Source organism: Mytilus californianus, unplaced genomic scaffold, assembly GCF_021869535.1.
Source record: "Mytilus californianus isolate M0D057914Y unplaced genomic scaffold, xbMytCali1.0.p SCAF_1, whole genome shotgun sequence".
In the NCBI taxonomy this organism is placed as follows: domain Eukaryota; kingdom Metazoa; phylum Mollusca; class Bivalvia; order Mytilida; family Mytilidae; genus Mytilus; species Mytilus californianus.
In genome coordinates, this window is record NW_026262581.1 from 13,679,262 (window position 1) to 13,701,175 (window position 21,914).

The window sequence follows — 21,914 nt, forward strand, 5'->3', positions numbered from 1 at the left end:
ATTTAGAATCGGTTATTACATGGTCATCTTTTTTGTTAAATTTTACCCCATGCATGACTTTAATCTAATCGAAGATATAGGTACATATCAATTAGTTACACCGTGTGTAATATACTGTACTGCATATGATCATACATGTCCCTGTTCAATATTGTTGTTCTACAAAGTCTATCACAAGCTAGAGCTTGAAGGCTAATTGCTATCATTCAGATGATTATGACGAAAGACTGTTTGTTGAACGTCTAGTGGCAAATTAAATGCTTATTCAGGACGATAATATGACAATGAATATAAACCTTGGATTGTTCTAGACCAACATGTGCACGCTGAGCCGCCCACGCTTTAACGTGTTCACATAATTTTGGTTCAGTCTTTGGTATGGCCCGAACGGGGTTCGAACCTACGACATTGCGCACTCGAGGCGATCGCGTATATAGTGAAAGAAAGGGTACTATCTGTTAGTGTATGCCTAATTGATGATTGGTAATACGTAATAAATAAAGTAAGGAGATGCACATTCCATCGACAGAAGGGTATCAAATTTAGATTTCCCTCATCTCCTGGTTAAAAAATGGTTAAATGTAATGAAAATATAGCAAAGAACTGTTTAAGAATACAAGTCTCACAGATCAAGCTAATGCTATTTTGCTCCAGACTCTCGGTCATGCATGTTTTCTTGTGATTGGACAAAACATAAAGAAGGTTCTAGTTCAAGAAACTGACATGCGTTTAAGTTTATAGGGTTTGATAATACTTTTCAAAGCATGTTACGGCTGCAAACATTATCAGAGAAACTGCATCAATTTTGCGTCCGACCAGGATTTTCGGAAGATATGAAAATAAGAAGATGTGGTATAATTGCCAATGAGATAACAGTCCACCATAGACCAATGCAAATGACGTAGAAATTAGCAAATAAAGGTCACCGTTTGGTCTTCAACAATTGGCAAAACCCATACCGCATAGAATGCTATAAGATGCCCTTAGATGACAAACGTAAAACATTTCAAACGAGAAAACTAACGGCCTGTTTCATGTACAAAGCAATAAATGAAAAATAAATATTGAATGCAACAACAAACGACACTGAACCGCTGAATTACAGGCTCCTGACTTGGGACAGGCACAAGTCAAATTGTTCACTATTAGTTCAAAAGAAACAAAATAAGTACACATTTCATGTTTGTACATAGATATGTAGGTGACTTCCTTTTTTTTATCTTTTAATGCATCAGGTCATGAGAGATATATGTATTCGACCTATTTTGACAAGTCTTCGACAATGTATCTACAAATATTGTTCTAAAGTTTGGAATCAAATTTCACACTTTGTACTCTTCTTCAAAATAATATGTAACTGATAAATATAAGATTTCATATCAATATCATAACTATAACTACGATTGATATACACACAGGTAAAAAGACAGGTGTGTTGACGGAAAATAAACATCTCTGTTCAGGTAATCTGTTTGATCCATTAGAAAAGTTAATAGGATAATATGTTGACGCTTTTTAACAAGGATTAACAAAAAAATACCTATTCGGATTTATTACACACATTAAGGTGATAATATTACATATTGAAATTCGGCCAAAGTTGGGTGTTTAAAACCTATGAATGAAGAAGAATAAACAACTGCTCGTTCATGTAACATTTTAACATGCAATCGATCGTAAACATGTTAAAATGTATATATTCATAACGGTCCACGGGTCAAACCGAAACACGGATTAAAATTTCAGATCATTGACGACCCGAAACAGATATAATTATAGCAATAGACAAGAAGATTCCGCCTTTACAACTAGGGAAATATTTCATTACAATAGGAAGAGCTTTAATGATGGGATGTGACGAATGAGTGATTAAGTATAAATAGACGTGTATTGCCTGTGCTGTTTATTGACAATCTCAGGTGAATTGCATATTTTATATAATCAGAAAATGCAGACATGTGCAGTAAGCAACAGGTAAATGCATGTTTCTGGTGTTAGGTGAAAACGTGAAAAATATCACCCCATTCTTGTACCGAAAAAGGAATAAGCATAGACCGAATGGATTAAAAACAAGTTGAAAAGTCACAAATATGGGTGGAAAGTTAAGTTGTGCTAGCAGACGTTATGTAGAGAGGGATTCAGATTTTCAACCTTATTCAAAGAGACCAATTCCAGAGCAAAACGATGTTGAAGGTGAGTCAGAAGTTATCAAGCTAAGCTAACAATTATAAAATGAGACTAAAAATTTCACATTCAACAAACTGTACTCTAGGTTAAGCTGATCAGATTTTACTTTAAACGATTTAAACTGCATGGTAAATTCACTTTTAATCTGTCTCGGGTTCAAAGGGTTGTAAAATTTTGTGCATGTTTACTTTTTTATTTAACTGTCATGTTTAAAACCGTCATATATTATAATGAAAACTACACAAGAACATAAAAAAGAATATTATATTTGCTACCGCAAAGTTACATATCTAAATTGTTGAGAGCTTAATTGCAGACGAAGTATATTTAATCTAAGGTGTTGGTCCTGTTTAACCAGAGGGACAGAGCGAGATGAAATATTTAAAAATGTTTGCCAAGAAAAGTAAGGGTGTTTAAAATTATTTGAATATATATAAATATCAAACTAAAACTACCTAACAAACTAAACATTTACCCATGAGTTAAAAGTAAACGGCAAACGCATTTTAAAAACATCTACATGTATATAGATCCTCTTACACCAAATTACTCGCAGAATGCAATTGAACATATATACAGAAAATCTACCTGCACATCTAGAATTGTGGCAGTTACGTATAACTTTGGGATTTTTTCAAAAGAAACAATTGTAATCTAGAAAATGTGGCGAATTCTTTATTTCGTAATAATTATTGTTCAATTATCATTTGAGAATATATACATGATATATGTCAAGCTCAAGCACTGAAATGTCAAGTTATTTTAGTCTGATGTAAGGACATGTATTTGGGGAAATTGATAAGGAAGCATAGTTATTACAATGCTTTTGTTTTCCTTTCTAACTTGAGCGTCACAAAAGAAAACAGTATGATATTGTATTGAATGTATATGAATGACTAGTTCGCGCACGGTACGGTACCACACATAGGATTATTCATCGTTACCACTTTTCTTAATTAATCCTTAGTTATTTAACTGAAACCATAATTGTTTATCTTAGCCTTAGATTACCTTCCTTATTTATAAATTTTAAGTTTAGATAATTCAGATTTATGATTATCCTGTAAACGATTTCCTCCGACACCTCGTGTTTCTAGGAAATATATCAGGTACGCCGGCTCTTGACACCAAAAGTTCGGGAAATCAAATACACAAAACATTTAAAATCATCAAAACCAAGATCGCCTAAATAGAATAAACCAAATATTAAAGACAAAGAGGGTCTAAGTAGAGCAGCCAAAATATTCAAAACCAAGATGGCCGAAATAATTTAAAACGCTCAAATCAGAAAATTAAAAAAAAACATGCTGAAAAAACACACCATAAGAAGAGTTGTGGCCTTTATGTCGACCATTGACATTTGTTTGTAAATATTGAAGATTTTGCGATAGATCTACAATAGTGTCCAGGCAATGGTGGAGTTTTTCAATTGAGGTGAAAGGCAAGATATAAATGCTTAAAAAATCATCGGTTTTCTAAATATTTTTGTTGTTGATTGGAACAATTTTCAGAATTGAAATATAAACATCCAGGAATGAAGCAGATATGTGGTATACATCAATGAGACAGCACCGCAACGACACAAACGAATCAAAATTTATTTATAGGTCAATATACGGATTGTTGTTTTCCGAGTGGCCGTAGTATAGGTTTGGTCGGTTGTGCTGTTCAATGTTATGGTCATTCTTAAAGACTGTTACATGAATTTAATATATACTGTCGAGTATCTGCCATTAATACTATATTATCCCAATAAAAAAAAATTATGAAAAGACACTGACGACATTCCTACTTTGGGACAGGCACATGAAATTTGACTATTCGGCTAAGTGTTTTGTAAGATCTTAAACCTCGTCCCTTTTCAGTCGGTCTCGATCAGTAGACTGACCAATGGTACATAAAGGAACATAAATGATGAAATACAATAAAAACAGAAAATGAAAACACTAATCTCTAAACATAATTGTATATAAATAACAAACACACAAGTACACAAACGATGCAATGATAAAAAAACCATATCAAGAAAAAGCTCGCAGTTACTGAAAGCAAGGTCAAAATACTTTCAAACCTGTTGATATAAAATCATACCGTTCTTCATACTTAGTGACACATTTTGTGTTTTTAGATTAAAAACCCGAATTAGTTAAAGAAAAGTCTAATCAGTTATCAAATATCAATAACCAAGCGCTTAAGAGCTTAAATCTTGTGTTCGTACACCTGTTATATGTATGAACCTGTTGGCATTTATCCACGTGTATATCGAATCCTAATGTTTAGAACTAAGTTGTCTCTTCATTCCATGACAAAATTCACAAAGCAATATTAAGGTCAACCGGTTATATACATGTATTTCCCATACAGTACATTTACAAACAAAGTTTCGCGTAGTTCATCCGAAATCCATGATGGGTAACTTGCATAAATAAAGTATAATATTCGACCTCATCGGAAGTATACGTAAACAGCTTTTTGGTGGATACAATTTCACTGAATTGATGGACTTCTATGTGTTAATATATATTTGAAGGTCGTACGTAAGATTTTTGTGTCGATCTGAAATCCAAGAAAGTCGGGTAACCATCAACGTTCAACAAATAAGTATGAGGTACACTCATTATCATCTATTTATACTGCAATCTGTGATTCGTTTTCCAAACTTTTCAAATGGTATTGATGTGCTTCAGTTATCTTTGGGGATGTGATACGCTACATCAAATATAAAAAACTTTGAATTTGAATATGAGTTTAAATGCCCCAGTAGCGTAGATGCTTTACGTGACTATGGGATTCCCCAGTAGCGTAGATGCTTTACGTGACTATGGGATGTCCCAGTACTGTAGATGCTTTACGTGACTATGGGATGCCCCAGTAGCGTAGATGCTTTACGTGACTATGGGATGCCCCAGTACTGTAGATGCTCAAGTTACGTGACTATGGGATGTCCCAGTAGTGTAGATGCTTTACGTGACTATGGGATGTCCCATTAGTGTAGATGCTTTACGTGACTATGAATTATATTTTCTATATAAAGATAGTATTTGTTTTCTATATGCAAATATCTGTATACAAATAAGAAGATGTGGTATTATTGTCATCGGGTTTAATGAAATGAAGATGCCTCGAATCTTATAGCTTACAGAATTTTAGGCTTTACCTGTCCTTCAAAAACACGGATATCAAAATTATACAAAAAAATAAAATGTGTACAGAGGCGGGTCCAGAACCTCGGTATAAGGACGTTAGTATATAAAATGTGTAGAGGGGCGGGTCCAGAACTTCGGTATAGGGACAGTAGTTTGTAAAATGTGTTTAGAAAGGGGCGGGTCCAGATCTTCGGTAAAGGGACCGTAGTATGTAAAATGTGTACAGGGCTGGTCCAGATCTTTGGTATAGGGGACTGTAGTATGTAAAATGTGTACAGGGGCGGGGACAGAACTTAGGTATAGGGGTAGTAATAGGTAAAAATTTTTACGAATGCATAGGGAGGGAAAACAGATCGTTTATAAGTATACTTATTGAATAGGGATGAGAAGGTTTGAAATAATAGATCGAGGAAAACGAGGTTTAAGCTGAAAAGACTTTTATTCTGACCTATGCAGTCTTCTCGTAATAGAACAGGTTGTTATGTGAATTACCGGTATTACATAACAGAATAGAAGTAAAGATAAGCGGATGTAGTAAATGACCCTACAGTAAGGCCAACTTTAATTCAAAAAGTGAAATAATTATATTGTATAACAAAACACGTTATAATGATTTGTACATTTATACTTCGTGATCCCCTCGTTTTGGATTCACTTGCACTTGGAGAGAAGGTATTGCGTTTTATTTGTATTTAAAGGGGTACTCTGAGGAAAATATCGATTTAAATATCAAAGACCAATATATATATTTGATAAATTTAAGTACTATAAAACCGCGATATGTCTATCTGATAACCTTCTATATAAAACAGTCAACTTGAAATTTCACAAAATAAAATATATGAGAGCCTTAGCCCTTCTGTATGTATAAATGATTTATGACAGGACTATAAATACGACCATGATCATCGACTGTTGTCCTCAAATCCAGCCAATAACTGGTTTGATATAACATATATATTTTAAGAAGGAAACAATATATCTGAAAATAAGTTCAACAGATAACTTGTTTGACGCTCATATATATATATATATTCATTCCATTCAAATGAATATATAGATGGGCGATTAATAGTACGCTGCTGTAATTTTCCTATATATATGTCTGTTGTTTTGTTGAGAAGAACCACTAGAAGCCCTTGGGCTTTAAGCAACCATACTTTTAATAAATAAGGCTTAAACACGTTAAATTGTATTATTGATTCAACAGTCGCTAAACAATTGACTTTAAATGTGTTTTTAATGTTTTGTGTTGTATTTTTTTGTTGTTGCATTTTTTTGTGTTTTTGTTTGTTTCTTCTACTAACGTCGAACAGGGAAAATAAAGTGAATGACGTAGGAAGGAGTTGTTCATATTAATCTTTAGAAGAAGTGTTGATAATTGATACCTGTAATCAACGTCAGATCAAAAGTCGTTCACCTGAACAGGTGGATGTTCCGGTACATTGATAATTGTATACACCAGCTGAGCGATTCTTCAAATTACGGACAGACCAACAACACAAAAACTTAATATGCATCCATATAGAAGATAATATAATGTATTTATATTTGTATTCATGAAAGATTTTAACCTCGTTCACCTTTTTTAACCATTTTTGTAGAAATAAAATTTCTCAGACACTATTAATTATCAGTTGTTATTTTCATGACATCAGTAACCGCATATTATAACAGCATGCTAAACGTTTCGTCCTTATTATGTAGAAAAGTACAAGTATGACTCAACTAAACAATCTGACAGTTTCCTTATGTACAGTGATGAAATTATTTTGAAAGAAGATACTGAATGAAGCCTTCTAAAGGTGGTCGATATTAATTGTTTTAAGACTTCAGCTTGAAAAGTTTGCGAAGTATTAATGAACAAATTTATGCATAAATATTTCTGAATTTTTTCAGAAACTTTTGCAGCGCACTTTAATGCCTCCCAAAAAAGAAAATAAACCGTCGAAAAGAAAATTTGTCCTACCCGACAGACAAACAAATCTCCAACGAATTATTTGCCTCAAGTTTTGACAGAACATTTGCTTCTCTTTCGAAAGATATTTCACATGACAAATGTGTCTTATGGTGTCACTCAAATTGTGCCATCAAAGCTTACATTTATTTTGAAGATTTATATTTGTGATTAATACATTATACAAAGATCTCATAAAATTTCTACTTTTTGTTTAATTTTCAGGGCAAAACAACCAACAAAATGTTATTTCTCCTTTATTTTCATTTTTTTAGACGCTTGTCGATTTAAGGGATTGACATATTGTATAGACACCTATCCATTGTTGAAGGCCGTATACGTCAACGTTTAGTTGTCTTTTGGATTCTTGTTTCAATTGGTTGCTGTCTCATTTACGTACACAGGTACATGTACTAAAAGATGTATAAGTAATACCTCATATTCACTACAGAATCAAGTTAGTAACCTTAAAGCATTCTTCCATATATAATATCTCTTTTACTTTGATCTTCAACGGAAAGAGTAGCGTGATTTCGTCAAAACTTGGTTTGTGTGACATAATCGGTATCGACTGTTTCATGCACGTACAATTCAATTGTTAAAGTATAAAAAATTCGCATGGTTCAATGTTTTTCACTGATTAAAACATCTTTTTTTACGTGCAGGTTAAAAGCGAAAAATAAGAAGTCACGTTTGTAGGGGAGAACAAATAAAAAAAGTGTTTAATCTTTCGGATCAAATAATTGATACCTGTAAACAACGAAACTTGGGATCTTAACACGCGAAGCATGTACCATCCTATAATATGAAAGGTGAATTTCTTTTTAAACAGTCAAATATTGTACATGCACGAACATAATAATTAAGGAGCATTTGTCGTAATTTCCATCCCATATAAGTAATTTTAATACTGATTGCGGTGAAAATTGCAAGAACCGAGACGGATATCGCTATTGCGGCATTGGCGACGGTGACGGCGTTTGAAATAGCAAAGTCTTACCTTTTCTTCAGTAAATTTGCATGAGATAAACAATGTATCGAAAGATAAGATAAGATACAGGGGCGGATCCATGATTTTAGGTTAGGGGGAGCGCAAACATATTTTTTTTTGAGGTAAAGTTATCGAAATAATCTTTATTAAGCTGAGGACAACCCATGCTTTGCAAATTTTAGGGGGAGGGGGGGGGGGGCGCACGCCCGCCACGCCCCCGCCTGAATCCGCCCCTGAGATATATGAACTGTAGCATACTTTAAATTGATATTTGTATCTGGATTTATTTAAAGAGTAAATGTCGATAATATGGCGTTGACTTTTTGGACGACCCAATAGTCGTTGCGTTTGTTCCTTCCCGGTTCCGTTACTATACATAACAGGTAATGGTAGTAGGTATATATATATTACTCATTGTTTATATTTCTTTTCGTTCAGACTTGAGGTTTTCCTTGTGTTAAGTTATACTATGTATATGTTCTCTGCTCTTTGGTCAGGTTGTTGTGTCTTTGACACATTCCCTGTTTCCATTCTCTATTCTATCACAACTGATAAGTCACGTGTTGTTGATTAACGGGTTCTTGTTTTATTGGATTTTTAAAATATATGGGTAAAATATGCACGTGTAATCCTTTGGCGCTTTAAAAGGTGGGGTTCCGTTATAATAATATATAAAGAAATTATTAGAGTGTCAGTTCATCAAACTACGATAGAAAGTTGACCGTTTATTGTCATGATTATGTACAGTTAGATTTCAGTTCATTTAAATGTATTTGGACATTTTGTCGTATGAAAAATTTGAAAATAGTTATTATATTGTATATTGGATTATTATGTTATTAAACATTCTTTGCTAGAAAAAGAAGTTACTGCGAGCAACCAAATCTATATCTAGATTTTGTCTTATTTGTACTAAGTAAAGAACCGTTTTAAAATCAGATGAGCATGGCTAGGGAGAATTTAATGGACATTTCCTTTTCGTGTAATATTTGACATATGACATTGGCCCCACTTAAGAATGAACTCACACTCAAGTCTAACGTTTTCGTTCGCCATTGCTGAATTATCTAGTAAATCTTTGTTAAAACGTTTTGTAGCGATTACGGAATAACGACTTTTGATCACTAATTATTAATTGTATCTTCAGAAATATTAAAAGCAAAAGTAAATATAAATAATATTATCGGAAAAGTATGTTATGATAATTGATAGTATCCGTGTATTGATATTGTAACCCAATTACTGACACGGCTATTCTCAACAGTATATCTATTTACAAAGTCGTTTCTCCTTGGACATATGTCTACTTCATTTCATCTAATAGAGTAAAAGTTCCTTAATTAGCATTTGATATGCTAGGAATTGATCAATAGCATAACTATATACAACTGTCATACAACTCGGAGGTTAAAGCTAGCTATAAAACCAGGTTCAACTAACACTTTTTTTAGGGGAAATGCCTGTACCAAGTCAGGAATATGACAGTTGTTTACATAATATATGGACTCCCCCTTTTTGAGCTTACCTTGGGGTTTGGTATTTTTTATTGTATTTTTTCTCTACATGTAATGGAGATGCTGTAACACTATTGGTAAATTGAACATTTATTAAACACATTCACAAGATATAAAATAAACTCGAAAACAAGATATCGGTGAAATACTACGTATATAACCCATTATCACAACTTAAAATAATAAATGTATTATGTACGTAATACAAGATCATATAAACTGCAATAATGTGGTCAACAAATAAATTCATCGAAATACATTAATTAGTAGTCTAAAAAGTGCAAACCGTGCAAGCGAATTCATAAATTGTTGACGGGGCAAGTTTCCTGTTTAAGAATGTTTTATTTGTATGTCCAAAGACAGGACGACATTCTGCGGCCAATATGTTGAAAAAGAAAAGAAAAAAATATGAATATCGGATCTGAAAGCAATGATTCTCAAATTTTCACATTAAGTCTGGTTTAACTTCATCAATCCCTTACAACTCATCATGTCTCTGGTCATTAAGCTCTAATTATAACCAACTTAATTAGAACAGGCAGACATTATTTACTTGACACTATAAGGCTAAGGTGTAAATTGGGATTGGAAACCGTATCAAATTCATTCGCCAGATGCTATCATCGAACACTAGATTAGTTGGAGTTATAGCTTCCATTGGAGATTTTAATGTCTACTAAATTATCAAGTAAGTTTTGAATCGATCTTTAACACTACATTGGGAAAATTCAGTTAATTAGTTAATTAACATTTTAACGAAGGAGAAAGAATCTTTTTTTCAAATAATGTATATAGAATATTTTGAAGATGGGACTTTCCGTTTATCTTTTGGAAGCATGACCAATATTAATGCCTATTATCCGAATTCGTAAATATTTCGATAGTTTAATTTGAGAGAGTTTTAAAATATATATAAAGAAATATATCTTATCATGTAAATTATAATGCATGCATCTTCTTATGTCTATTGAAAAAAAAAAAAAACATTAGCACCCAATATGAATAAGACGTTTTGATAAATTGTGTCCTCCGCAGGTTGAAGACGAAATACATTTGTTATAATACTGTCCTTAATCATAGAATAACAGAAAAAAGACAGGTCTCTCACATTAGGGTCTTTGAGATTTTGGACGTAAAACAAATACGGCAAGTTTTAAGAGCTGAATTCAATATCCGTATGCAATATTTAAATAACCTGTTACAGCAAGTGTTCATATTGATGCCAGAAGTTCATTACCATATAATTGTAGTGGACTTCATCATTGAATTGTATTGCATTGGCTGATCGTTGTTTTATTTAAGTGAAGGACTGAATAAATTAAGTAGGAGGGAAAATATACACTAGCCGAAATTTTCTGTTGGAAATCCCTTCGAGTGGAATAAATAGCCTGGAATGATTTTATAAACTATTGACATATATATACAAAAACAACTAAATTCATTTATTCAAATTTAAAACGTTTACAAAGATAATTGTATACCATTGATAATTAAACTAACACCTCTTGTCACCTAAGGTTAGCACACAGACATAGATCACATATCGTTTTACTAATCTCTGATCTACAATTGACAGTTCTGACAAAAACTAACAATATGATTTTATAATCAATGTTTTCGTGACATATTTTAGACAAGACAAACTATTTGACTAATGACACATAACTTCTTTAAATATTTACATTAATTATTGATTAAATATACAATATCTTCTTGGCCCATTTTTACAACCCTATTGTCTGTTCGTAAACATTATGTATGAGAATCGTAAATCAGAGAACAAACCCTCGAAACAAATTCAAGTTGCCCTAAAGTGAAGGACAAACTGAAGATTTTACAGGGGTATTATACAATCAATTCAGGTTATCACAAAATAACAGATCACATATAAATATGTTTTGATTTTATTTCTTATAAAAAAAAATTGTATCGAACCTCCAGCTTATTTTTTTCAAAAGAATCTCGACTTGGATATGGAATGGGTTAAGTGTGATGTAACGGGTTCATTCCTCCTATTCCCACTTTTTATAAATCTGGTAAGAAAAGTTAAAATTTCATGTGGGAATAGGGGGAAAACTTGTGCAAACAAAGGATTATACTGTATAAACATTGTTTAATCAACTTTTAATTGACAAGTGTTTTTTTTATAGGTAATAGGTTATTTTTGTATGTGTATGAATTCTGTGTTTTTAATTTAAATAAATACGCAAGAAATGGAAACAAATACAAGTTAATTATTTTATTTCTTTTATAACACAAATTCAACAGTAGATTCAAGCAAGCATTATAATATGAAACAAACTATACAAATTAACAAGATTCAAGATTCTTTATTTCTCAAACACCATACAGTTACAATGGTACAAAGAAGTTCATCAAAAGTTATAACATAACATAAACACACATGACAAGATGAGATGCAAAAAAATAAATAAAATAAAATAAACAGTGGCGAAGAGTGGTGATTTACCAGGAAGACTTACTTGAAAAGTTATAACCCTGATAAATTTGCACAGCATTTTTAACTCATTTTTGTATTTTAACTGAAATAGTTTTACAAACTTTAGTATATTAATTCTGTGCAAGAAAAAAGTATTCAAATATTGTGCTTGAAAATTTGCCAAAGAGCTACACTGCAAAATGTAATGAAACTCATCACCAATCTCGTTGCATTGACATAAATTACAATATCTATAGTTACGTTCAATTTTATTCCATCTACCAGTTTCGATGGGTAACTTGTGGTTTCCCGTTCTAAATCTGCAATATGTTATTCTATCTTTATCACTTAAAACATTCAGATATTCTTCATATTCAAATTTTTGTTTAAACAATTTGTAGGCCAAACCTTTTGATGAATAGTCAATATCTGCTCTACATTTCTGTTGAAACTGATTAAATAGTATTTTAAACTAATACCCAACCATATAGAATTAAAATTTCCTTGTGATAACCATATATTGCTATATCCACATCTATCTAATGTATCTTTAATGTATTTCAACCAATCTGACCTAAATTGGTTTTCAGAATTCTTCGAGAACATGTATCTGTATAATATTATAGGAATCCTGTTATCCTCCCCATTTACCATTTTTGACCAAAAATTAACCATATGCAGCTGTATATATAAAGACATGGGATAAATACCAAGTTCACCATAAATCATAAAATTAGGTGTCGACTTCTTAAGATTTAATAATAATTTACAAAATTTTAAATGCACTCTTTCTATAATATCAGTATCACTGAAACCCCAGATCTCACATCCATATAGTAGGATTAGCTTCACAATTTTATCAAAGAGATCATATTGAGTTTTCAATGACAAGTTGTGCAACCTCCCCTTTTTCAATACTTCATACATTGCTTTATTTGCTTTTCGAACTAAAATTTTCTTAGCACTCATAAAGCTACCTGTTCTTGAAAAATTCAACAGCGTTAAAACAAATCAAACATTATAGCACACACCTTAAAAATTCAATGTATATAAGTCTATTAAAGTTTATTAATCTATTCAAGTGATTAAGGTACTGTTGTGACTTCCTGGTTGCGGTATCTATCCATAAGATTTCTAATCTGTTGTTGATTTCGACATACTTTGGTTTTTGGGCCACTCTCTCTGCCCACCGGCTGCATACTGGATCATGGTCAGGGCATAGCTTCCTCATGTTTCAGTAGTTTAAAGATGTTTGGATGTGGGTGTTGAACATATTTCTTCAGCTTGAATTGCCATCCCTCTAAATGATGTGTAGTCCTCAGTCCCTGTGTTTTGTAATGGTCCCATCAGTATTTTGTTACATTGTCTGGAAAGGGCGTTTAGCTGATGTTAGTATCAATCTGATCAATGTCGGTTAGGGCATTAAACCACACATCTTCGACCTCAGGTATGAAACCTCAAATTCAATGATTTTTTAATCTTACTTCTATTTATCTGACTTATTATTATTTATTTTAAGGTAATTCTTTGAAGAAGAAAAAACATATTACAAACAAACAGTGTATTATTTTTTTTTTAAATAATATACTTAAACAGTGTATATGTTTTCTTTAAAAAAAATACTGGTAAATCTTAGGTGAATTCTTAATTAACCTTGATTGTTATAAAAACAAATTATTTATCAAAACATCTATTGTTATTTGCATGTGGGAATAGAAGGAATAGTGATTTTTAAAAAGTGGGAATAGGAGGAAGACACCATGTAACGGTTCCATAGGGACAGGTGGAAAAATTCGTTAAAAAACGTGTTATTTTTAGATTCAGAACATTTGACCAAGCGGTTAAATATATGTGATATGTACCATAGTATAGATGCACTCTTTGATGTGCATTAGCAGTAGCGGATTGAGTATTTTCAAAAGGAAGAGAGGCGGAGAACTCCACCGAAAATAGAAAAATCTTCTTGTCAACAACTAGTAAAATGTATTTAATGGCATACGATACAGTTTTGATCCCACGGAGAATTTTTGATGAAAGTTTGCATAAAAGCTATTTTTCACCTAGTCAATTCAAATATGTAACAAAAAATGTGCTACTTTTAGAGATAAATGGGGTCGAAATTTTAGACATTTACTGGACATTTCGGTTTCTTCGACATTTCTATCCTTTGGAAATACATACCTAACTTTTTTGTTATGCTTTATACAAACTTTCAACAATGGAAGGTAACGAATTAGTAAAAACATGTCTGACGACACCCAAGTGTATGAAAACATAAAAATTGACGAACCATCTGTTTAAGACGTTGATTGTTGGCTACCACAACAATAAACAGATGTAAAGTAACAATAGTTATTTAGATATGTATCGATGTGTCAGTTTTTGATGGTTTTACCGTATGGGTACCTCTCATCTACTTCATATAATCACATTACTCCATCTCCTCAACAATTTTACGACCATGATGCTTTTTTCGATCGACAAAGCAATGGCCATTGGAAAATATAAATTGAAAGTAGTTTTTTCTATGAGAACCCACAAGGGACAAGCATAGTAATAGGCAATAACAACGATCTTGATACGTCTGTCCCATGCCAAAGATTATTGTCATTGGTACTTGTCATTATCTAAATTTGATATGACTATAAAATTATTTCTCTAGTAATATTACATAATTACTGTCTGAGAACTGTTGTAGCCTGCCTGCCAACTGTTGTGGACTACCTGCCAACTGTTGTAGACTGACTGCCAACTGTTGTAGACTGACTGCCAACCCAACTGTTGTTGTAGACTGACTGCCAACTGTTGTAGACTACCTGCCAACTTTTGTAGACTACCTGCCAACTGTTGTAGACTGACTGCAAACTGTTGTAGACTACCTGCCAACTGTTGTAGACTGACTGCCAACCGTTGTAGACTACGTGCCAACCGTTGTAGACTACGTGCCAACCGTGTAGACTGACTGCCAACAGTTGTAGACTGACTGCCAACCGTTGTAGACTGTTGTAGACTGACTGCCAACTGTTGGCGACTACCTGCCAACTGTTGTAGACTGACTGCCAACTGTGTTGTAGACTACCTGCCAACTTTCGTAGACTACCTGCCAACTGTTGTAGACTACCTGTCAACTGTTGTAGACTACCTGCCAACTGTTGTAGATTACCGGCCAACTGTTGTAGACTGACTGTCAACTGTTGTAGACTACCTGCCAACTGTTGTAGACTACATATCAACTATAGCGAACTGCATGAAAACTGTTGTGGAACTGTTATAATTGTTGATTCAGACGTCTGTATGTTCATATTTTTGTAAAAATACTTCATTAGAAATGTGCGACGCATGCTTTTAAGCCCTTTTCAACTGATTTTTATACTTTGTTCTTATGTTGTGCTGTTACACCACTGTCCCAGGTTGGGGAGCCCGCAAACATGCTTTACCCTACCACACTATGTATGTGCCTGTCCCAAGTTAGGAGCCTATAATTCAGTGGTTGTCGTTTGTTGCTGTATCATATTTGTTTTTCGTTTATTGTTTTGTACATACAATAAGCCGCTAGTTTGCTCGTTTAAATTGTTTTTTATTGTCATTTCGGGGTTTTTTAAAGCTTGATGTGCGGTATGAGTTTTGCTCATTGTTGAAGGATGTATGGTGACCTATATAGTTGCGTACTTCTACGTCATTTTGTTTCTTGTGAAGAGTTGTCACATGGGCAATCATACCACAACTTGTTTTGTGTTATAATCCTTTGCACCTAACAGTTTTTACTTTTAGGCACTTCCATTTCTCGACTTGATGCACTAAACTATAATTTCTTTCCATCAATACACCTGTAGGTTACCAGCCCGAATATAGTCTGCTTAAACCAGTGGCGCTAAATGTATTACATGTTCTTTTACTAAAACTGTTTAATACTTAATAATTTATTTTTAAACAATAGTTTATTTTCCAAATCTTGTAGTATACTCTCTATTCAGTTGATTTTATGATATTTTGATTTGGTACGTACTTGTACTTAGATTTAAATGTAAGCGTATGTACATGTTACCGAGGATGACCAAGTCCATTTTATCTTTTCCACATATTTTAATTTCTTTTCATATTTGTGAAAACAGTGCGAGTGAAGCACTTTCGATAAACATTTGAACAGGCTTTTAATTAATACATATTGAAAAAAGCTGTTTACATTTTGACTGCACAGATTCATGGCTCTTCTATAAGATCTTTGTATAGTGTAATTGCCTTTTGCTTTTATTGTTATTATACTGTGTAATGAAAATCGTCCTATCCTCTGCTTTGATAATATGTGTTAGTAAGAATGGTTTTAATTATCAGGAATACTATGACATATTACCACTTATGATGTAACATGGTTTTTATTTATGCGGAATTTTGTGAGAGTTTGGAATTTTGGCATCGAAGAATGATGAAAACACATGCTATCTATTGCAATCAACTCTATCTATCTATCTTTGTTTAACTGCAGCAGCAGATTTTACTTTGTTACTTTCACTTTCTGAACATATTCAGAACCGAAAATGCTTGGATTTAGCCATCTGATTGAAGAGGTGCATCCATTCGGAAAAACAACGTGCAGACATTTGTTTGATCTATGCTAACCAAACCATTCGATATTGACTATCCATCTGCCATAGTAAATCTGACATAAATATGATGAATCTAAGACATAATTTTGTTATCAATGATATATTTATTCTGGATGTAAATATAATAGTGCAAGCACCTGCCGTGTAGTACTTATATAAGTCTTGATATATCCTCCATTGTATATTAACAAATTTTCATTCGTGGAACTGTAAGATTCATATTCATCCAGATGTCTACAGTCGTTTAAAAGTTTATTGAGAATTTCTTCGTGAAGTTATTACTAGGATGTATATAATGCAATCATATAATGAAACTAATTTACACTTGAGGATTTTGGCAGCTTTCAAGTAAACCGTCTGCCGTACGATAATAGTTTTAATTTCTCGTATCATTTTATTATGTTCTGTTGGATTTGCTTCATTGCAAAGTCATTCTGGAATCAATTAGACTTAGATTTAGAAACCAACGCTCCGAAACGAATTTATTAATAAAAAAATGGAAATTATAACATTATCACATTTCGTCTTTGTGATGGCTCAAGCAAATAAATAAATTCGAATCTAAAAGTTTTGCTCACAGCAGCTGCTTGTTGATATTAAACACCACCAATTTAATGAAGATAATGGCCTTTTATGGTGGAAATTATTTCTGACTCATCTATATTTACATAATATTGCAAAATTAAACCAGTCCTCCATTGCCTTATTCATGTGTGATATTCACTTCAAGGATGACGTTTTGTTCTGTGTGGGTAAATGTGAAGCATTCACTTTTTGGCGGATCTTCATATAACTGCAGACGACAGGAGGCCGCGTGGTCCGAAAACTGGGATAGCGATGAAGGTGAAGCATTATGTTTTGTAATTGTATTTTATTGAAATGCAGGTTAGATCTGGTTTATTAGTATATTTGAAGCTCAACAACAATTTAAACATTTTAAAAGTCCGTTTTTAATTTCAAATGTTACATTTCGAATAGAAAATGACATTTTTTTTTATATTAGAACAAAACCATTTTTGAAAGCTCTTTTTTTCTTTTATTCGATATGCTTTTCTATTCTCGTGATACGGTCGCGAGAGGAAACTTTGACTTTTAAAAGCATCACATAGCTATTGTTTCGATACAAAAGGAATCCATTTATTTGCCATTAAAAATATCCATAGTCGAATGATTCTGTGTAATCAATGTCTCGACTATATTACACTAGTCAATATTTACGTGTTACAGATCGATTTTGTCCAGAATTCATAATATAATATACCGTGACTGGGAACTATTATCATTGCTTATCTTTTTCTTCATCATCAAGGTTGGTTATTTTATCTTTTTTCTTTTTAGAGCGGAACACAAAATAGAGATCATTTTCAAATAATGATGCCACATTTAAAATGTAAGAATGCGTCCGAATAACTACGATTGCGTGATTGCGAACAACATTGATGAAGCAAAAAATGTTCCACTTAAATTTGCATTAGATATGTTGTAAATTTTGATTAATTTGACATGTGTAGATTTTCATTGTTTTTTTTATTGCTCTGTGATTTAGTTGTCCGACTGATTTTTTTTTAGATGCCGATTAAAATACTATATACGTGTTGAATCGAGACGAAAAAGACACGACGAACGTCATGACAAGGATGTAAATTTATATACTATCATGTTTTTACACATAGTTTAATGTTAAAACTGTTTTTTTTAGTATGTTCATTGGAAATAATAAAATAAAACGTTTAGATGTAAACGGTTTGACCTACCAGCATTCAAGTTTAAAATAGTGATAAGCTATGTCTAGTAAGAATTGATTTTTTCTTTCACATAATACTGGTTGCAGTAATGCTTGCAACAATTAAATTAATTGATCGACAATGAACAGCATGTGTGTCATGCCAATAATGACTCATATATCATTTACAGTTTTCTGATTTATCATTATTTAACTTTTCTATACAGATACTGATATTTTTTTAAGATATTGTAATCTTCGATTTTTTTTTATAACCAAATTAGAAAATATGAGCTAATTCAATTAAGTCTGAACACTGATATACATTACCATAAAAAAAAACATCGGTCTTGTTATGTAACTTACATTTTACCTTTGGTATAATACCTACAAAGGAACACTACCTTTAATATATGCTTAAACTGTTTACCATATGTGTTGTTCGTTGTTATGTTTATTTATACGAACGTGTCGGGTGCTGGTGGTTTGTATGGTCTGTTGTTTATCTATATGTAGTACTTCCGGTTACCCTTTTATGCGTTATCAGAATGTTTAGGAATTTATCATGACATTAACATGTCCATGCATTAAAAGAGGAATCATGAATCATTACATCAACTTTTGTATTTATCAAAAGAAGGTTGAGGATTTTATCATGACCTTAAACATGATCACGTATTTTTAAAAGACTATTAAGAATATTAAGTTTGTATTTAGTTAAAAATAAATGTATATGACACGTGTGTATCCTAAAAGTTCAACATCTCTCATTACATTTCTTACATTAAGAAAGAAACGTCCATGCATTATAACTAACAACAAACATGAATAGACCCGGGATTTTGACCTTGACATATTGTACAGGGAAGTCTATGCACTCTCTATAGATATAATTATGGTTATTCTTGTTGTTTAGTTGCAGACTCGTTGAGGTGTACCCCACATTTCGTCTTATTCAATATAAATGTCCTCCAGCTTAATATTCTATATCGCTTCGAATCAGTGAACAAATCAATTACATTTAAGTAAAGAAATAAAATACTAAAAACGAAGAGGACATCATGGTCAGTTTACAACAGAAAGTATCGAAATCTTAATCTATGAGTCTTAAATCCATTTTCATTTCTATTGCAGAATCTGAAGGCGAAAACCCACATACTTGGAGGTTTTGGAGGAGATTTTCATTACGGAGAGGGGACAAGGGGAAAAGAGAACTTCTCCACAGAGAAGATGATGAAAAATACGAAGCTAGTCACAAACTGTTTCCGGATGAACATTGTAAAAGAACCAACAGCTTAAAACCACCACCTAAACCACCTAGATTATTTCTCTTTAGATCTTCGTCCATTAGTACCCCACGTTCATCATTTGTTGGACCTCCAGATCGGAACTCTTTCGTCATGTCTCAAGCATATCAAAGCTCACGAGCACGTGACAGCAACGTGCCGACTGCACATGTCGTTCCTGTTCAGAAGGAGAATGGCACTATTTCAAAACACATCGTAAATAATAATAACATTCAAAACGAAAAACAAAAGCCGGATGATGATAAACAACTGTCTAATGAGTTCGATACAATAATGTTGGGGTCACCATATTCATCTTCTAAAATTAAAATAGTTACGCCGGACTTAAATCCACGGCGCACAATTGGCAGATCACGAAAAATGTCTGTAGATGTGTCTTCATCAGATAGTCATCGATTGGTCATTCAAAATGCTTCTGAACTACTTTGTCAAACGTTGGATCCTACTATCTTATTGGATGACTTATCAGAAAAACATGTTGTATCTGCAATTGACTATCAGGCTTTTAAAGGTCACCCTGACAGACGATTAGTTTGTGAAAGTTTGATGCAGTCATTAATGGAAGGCACATTAAGTCAGTTCCTTAGTTTCTGTGATGTCCTCAAATTAAAACTGACATATCATGATATCGCTGTGATTCTTGACGTTATGAAAGAAACATATGACGTTATTTTTAACATTCCTGTCACTGGCGTTTGTTCAACGGGTATACCCGACGAAGACAAGTCTATAACGTTCGAGATTGGATACTTTAATAACCAACTTGGAAAGTTGAAACCATTAGTGCAATTGGAAAAGGCGCGTGACTATAAACGTTATTCTCGCGATTCTATGCTTCTTAAAAGATCTTCTAGAATTTCGTACATGTCATCGTCTAGTGATACGACTTTAATTGATGAGGTGGCAGGGCTCGACTTGAGCGTGCCGATGATAAACATTAGTATTTCCGGTTACTCACTGTGTGGCTCTCGAGCTAAGGCCGTGGCAACACTAATAGAAAAATACGAATGTATTTTAGAACTTCATGTGGGGAAAACACAAATGCAAGGAGCTGATATAGGCACACTTGCAGTTGGTTTGCCAAAATCGAATATATCTGTTTTAGATTTACGTTTAAATTCTGTCGGCAATGAAGGGGCCAAATTACTTTCTTGTTTCCTACAAAAAAATTCAAGCATAAAACATCTGAATTTATCGTCTACAGGTGTAGACTGTGACGGCTTTAAAAACATTTGTGAAGCACTGAAACATAGTACATGCATTAATGAATTAGACTTCAGTTTTCTCGAAGTTGCTGATAGTGGATGTATTGCTATTGGCAACATGCTAAAACAAAACAGATCATTGACAAAGCTGCGTCTAAGAAGTGCAAATATTTCATGGATTGGTTGTGGAATATTATTCGAAGGCGTTCAACAAAGCAAAACATTAATAGAACTTGATATGAGTCGAAATTTTATTGGCGATAACGGCATAGAAATGATGTGTCGCCATTTAAATGACAAGACAAGTTTATTGGAATTAAATTTGGAAAACTGTGGAATAACAGCTTCCGGTTGCTCATTATTGGCAGATGTCATTCAAAGTTATAAGACCATCAAAAATCTGGATTTAAGCTCCAACTTTATTGCCGATTCCGGTATTTCCAAACTTGCCGCGTCATTAGAACGCAACAAGTCCATCAAAACATTAGGACTGAACATGTGTGGAATTACGAATGATGGGTTTTCAAAACTGTTAGATGTTCTGGAGTGTAATCCTACAATAACATTAATGAAACTGTGTTACAACCGACTAGGCCGTGAATACACTAATCCAGCTGCTGCGTCTGATGATCTCAGATACCGCGTGCGAATTGTAACATCTTCAAATCCAAAACTTAAACTTTTATTATGGGGAAACGCTTTCGACGATGCATAATGAGGTTGTCGGAAATTATCATTACTAGTCCGGTGAAAATACAAACACTATCTTAAAACGTTCATTTTATAATCATGATAATTATAAGCATATTTATTTAATTTATATAAATCATTTAAAAATTG

The 21,914-nt window shown here is 33.0% G+C and overlaps 1 protein-coding gene across 2 annotated transcripts; it reads left to right on the top strand.

The window, feature by feature from the left end:
• Nucleotides 1-1,424: 1,424 nt before the first annotated feature.
• LOC127707411 (uncharacterized) lies at nt 1,425-21,914 on the top strand. 2 transcript variants are annotated; one of them, XM_052211999.1, is made up of 2 exons: nt 1,425-2,193; nt 19,697-21,914. In XM_052211999.1, exons 1-2 carry the CDS (start codon nt 2,091-2,093, stop codon nt 21,787-21,789), a joined length of 2,196 nt encoding a protein of 731 aa, XP_052067959.1. In that variant the 5' UTR covers nt 1,425-2,090; the 3' UTR covers nt 21,790-21,914. The 2 variants fall into 2 exon arrangements, with proteins under 2 accessions (XP_052067959.1, XP_052067903.1); XM_052211943.1 differs by lacking the exon at nt 1,425-2,193 and adding an exon at nt 16,625-17,682.